The sequence below is a fragment of the Garra rufa genome, chromosome 19, assembly GCF_049309525.1.
Source record: "Garra rufa chromosome 19, GarRuf1.0, whole genome shotgun sequence".
Lineage (NCBI taxonomy): Eukaryota > Metazoa > Chordata > Actinopteri > Cypriniformes > Cyprinidae > Garra > Garra rufa.
The window spans coordinates 42,736,800-42,740,505 of record NC_133379.1 but is presented as its reverse complement, the minus strand read 5'-3'; the positions used below and the strand labels follow the sequence as shown (position 1 = coordinate 42,740,505).

General features: G+C 34.1%; 1 protein-coding gene across 1 annotated transcript; it reads left to right on the top strand.

The window, feature by feature from the left end:
* Nucleotides 1-218: 218 nt before the first annotated feature.
* LOC141292803 (caspase-7-like) lies at nucleotides 219-3,496 on the top strand. The gene is made up of 6 exons (XM_073824865.1): nucleotides 219-350; nucleotides 434-518; nucleotides 2,346-2,480; nucleotides 2,560-2,738; nucleotides 2,826-2,949; nucleotides 3,048-3,496. Exons 3-6 carry the CDS (start codon nucleotides 2,459-2,461, stop codon nucleotides 3,290-3,292), a joined length of 570 nt encoding a protein of 189 aa, XP_073680966.1. The 5' UTR covers nucleotides 219-350; nucleotides 434-518; nucleotides 2,346-2,458; the 3' UTR covers nucleotides 3,293-3,496.
* Nucleotides 3,497-3,706: the final 210 nt, after the last annotated feature.

The window sequence follows — 3,706 nt, the reverse complement described above, 5'->3', positions numbered from 1 at the left end:
ATGAGCTAATACGCTGTGTATGAGCGATAAATATAAGGGAAGAGTGAGATTGTAAAACTGTAATTTTATACATTATTATGAATCTATTAACAGGGCTGTACAAGAGTGTAAAAAATTGTGAGTGCTTCCGACAAACTTCCTTACAGTTCCATATAAGGAGAAAAGGAGCCCCGCACAACACCGGTAAAGCCTCTGAGAGGCAGCGGATGGACTTTGAATTGAAATCCTTCACAGTAAAGTGAAAGCAAATGAAGAGGAAATTTAGAATGAGAGAAATGAGATTGTGAGAAGCTTGACTTTGTGGTGTGAATCAGTCTCAGAATGAGTTCGCAGGTTTCTGAAGATCACAGGTAAGACGAAAGACGTTTGAAGGTATGTTTAAATTATTTTCATAACTTCTGTTAATGTGTTGTAACTAATGTTGTGTTCACAGTGCTGTCAAGATTCCCTGTGTGTTTGAGCCGTATAAGAAGCACAAAACATAGGCAAATGTCTGATCATCAGTAATGAGCACTTTCGTGAGTATCAGCCTGTATCTTCACTAAAATAGGATGAAGTTGTCTCTGATCTGCTTACAGTTCTATGAAAAGTATCCACCCTTTTAAATGGCTAAAATAACATAATTATACTGGAAATCTAATCTTGCTGACTACAGCTTTTGTTTTGAGTTCTTATACCACATCTGCTTACAGTCTTGAGATTTTATTCATGTGATTTTTAGCATCTAAGTCCAGTTTTGTGGTTTAAGTATCCGTTCCTAAAAAAATAACCCTAATTTTCTGATCGCTCTGTCAGGGTTTATTTTGTGATGATGGATGCTTTACTGTACTTTATACTCACTTTTACATGGTCACTTATGAAATATATATGTGACCCTGGACCACAAAACCAGTCATAAGGTTAAATTTTACGAAACTGAGATGTATACATCATCTGAAAGCTCAATAAATAAGCTTTCTACTGATGTATGGTTTGTTAGGATAGGACAATATTTGGTCGAGATACATTGATTGTGCAAAAAAATCAAAATACTGAGAAAATCACCTTTAAAGTTCTCCAAATTAAGTTCTTAACAATGCATATTACAAATCAAAATTACATTTTGATATATTTACAGTAGGAATTTTACAAAAAATCTTCATGGAACATGATCTTTACTTAATTTCCTAATGATTTTTGGCATAAAAGAAAAATCAATAATTTTGACCCATACAATGTATTTTTGGCTAGTGCTACAAATATACCCCAGCGACTTAAGACTGGTTTTGTGGTCCAGGGTCACATATGATATAAATAAGTTGTGATAAGTCAAAATGGCTTTTTCAGTCCAAAAAATAAAAGTTCGTTTTAAGTTAGTGGTTTTGAATCAATCTAATCTGAATCACTGACTGATTCAGTTACAGTTGAGGTCAAAAGTTTACATACACCTTGCAGAACTTACAAAATGGAAAAAATACTGCACAAGAGAACAAGAGAAAATAGTTTGTAATTTATAAGAATGATTTTGTTCAAAGGTTTACATACACCTGATTCTTAATACTGTGTTGTTACCTGAATGATCAGGTCCCACAAATTATTTGGTTTTTCGTTTTTTCTATATTTGAACCCTTTCCAACAATGAATTTATGATTTTGAGATCCATCTTTTCACTGAGGACAACTGAGGGACGATGATGCAACTATTACAGAAATTTTAAATGCTAACTGAGGCAAAATAAGAAAAAATTGCACATCCTGTTCAAATTGTACACTCCTGGCTCCTAAGGCATAATTTTCCCTTCTGGAGCATCAGTGAGTGTTTGAACCTTCTGTAATAGTTGCATTTGAGTCCCTCAGTTGTCCTCAGTGTGAAAAGATGGATTTTCAAATCATACAATCATTGTTGGAAAGAGTTCATATACACAAAAAATGCTGAAAACACCAAAGAGTTTGTTAGACCAGAAGGATTTTTTTCTGAAGAACAGCAGACAGTTTAACTGTTCAGGACAAAACAAGGGACTTATTAACTATCACAAAAAAAAAACAAAAAAAAAAACAGGTGTGGATCATTCAGGTAACAACACAGTATTAAGAAACAAGTGTATGTAAACTTTTGAATGGGGTTCTTTTTTATAAATTCAACTATTATTTTGTTATGTGGACTATGTAAACCTCTTTTACGTGAAATATCTTATTCAGGTCAGTGCTAAATAAAAAACATGCATTTTGTATCACCCTCTTATTTTGGTAAAATAATTACAATTTTGAATATTCTGCAAGGTGTATGTAAACTTTAAACCTCAACTGTATTTAATTAACATTTGACTCATTCATTAAACTGAAAGTCATTGTGTGTTTTTGTTCCAGGCTCACCACAATGGCATAGAGAGGGCTGTTCAGTAGACGAATGCTTACTGTCAACCACATTCAAGTCCCTGGGTTTTCATGTGCAGGTGGAGAAGAACCTGTCAGCTAATGAAATGATTGGTGCACTGAGGAAAGGTACAGTATGATGTCATTTTCAGTATTCTGGATGTGTCATTATGCCTTTATGACTTTATAAACATGACGCATGCCACAGTTTCTAAGGAGAACCACACAGACAGTTCCTGCTTTGTGTGTGTACTGATGAGCCATGGAGAGGAAGGAACAATACTTGGATCAGATGAGCGCTGGATCCCTGTCAAAACTCTGACCTCTCTCATGACCTCTAACCTCTGCCCAAGTTTGCAGAACAAGCCAAAGCTCTTCTTTCTACAGGTAGTTGTCACCTCTAAAAAACATGGAACATTTTATAACATTTTGTCTGTTGTTAACTTTTTCTGGTTGGTTTGATTGCATTTTCAGGCTTGTAGGGGGCTGAAATATGACCCTGGTGTTGAGGCAGACAGTGACGAAGCACCAGGGGAATTTTTTGGAATATCTGATGTTCCCGAGGCGGATTTTCTCTTTTGTTATTCCACAGTGGAAGGTTTGCATTGCACTGATATACAGTAGTTGGAGTTTCATTGAATTTTCATACTGTTTCTACATGCACATGTGTATTTAAAAACATTTATTTCTCAACAGGGTACTACTCTTGGAGAAATCCAGAAACAGGCTCTGTATTTATCCGCGAACTTTGCAAGATGTTGAAGGACTCTCACCTAGAGATTAGTCAGATTCTGACGAGAGTAAATCATTACGTGTCCTGCCACTTCCAGTCTAACACCAGAGACCCGGATACACATAGAAAGAAACAAATGCCATGCTTTGCCTCCAAACTGACCAAGGATTTTTACCTTCATGTGCCAGAGAAGAAAAATAAATTTTAATTTAAAATCACTATCAGCAAGATATTGTTTGCGAGGCAGCAATGTATTGATATGTTTGCTCTTTTCATTCAGTGTTCTGTAAGATACATTGGTTAGTCAACTAATGTACAAAATGACAGCCAATATGGCTAAGTGCATGCAATTAATTAGATACGTCAGGTGCTTAATCTATTTGATTTTTTCTCTTTTTATTTCTAAATAAAATTTTCAAACCAAAAGATAAGATTATTTTTAATCTTCCATACCATGTTACACATGCTTTTAAAACTAATATTTTTTAATTAAATTATAATTTTTTATTATATACTCAAGTTTATTTGTATTATTTTTATTAGATATAATTATTATTATTTTTTTATGCTTTCTAATAAAACATTTTAAAACTAAGCTACAACAATGCTTTTAAAACTAAGC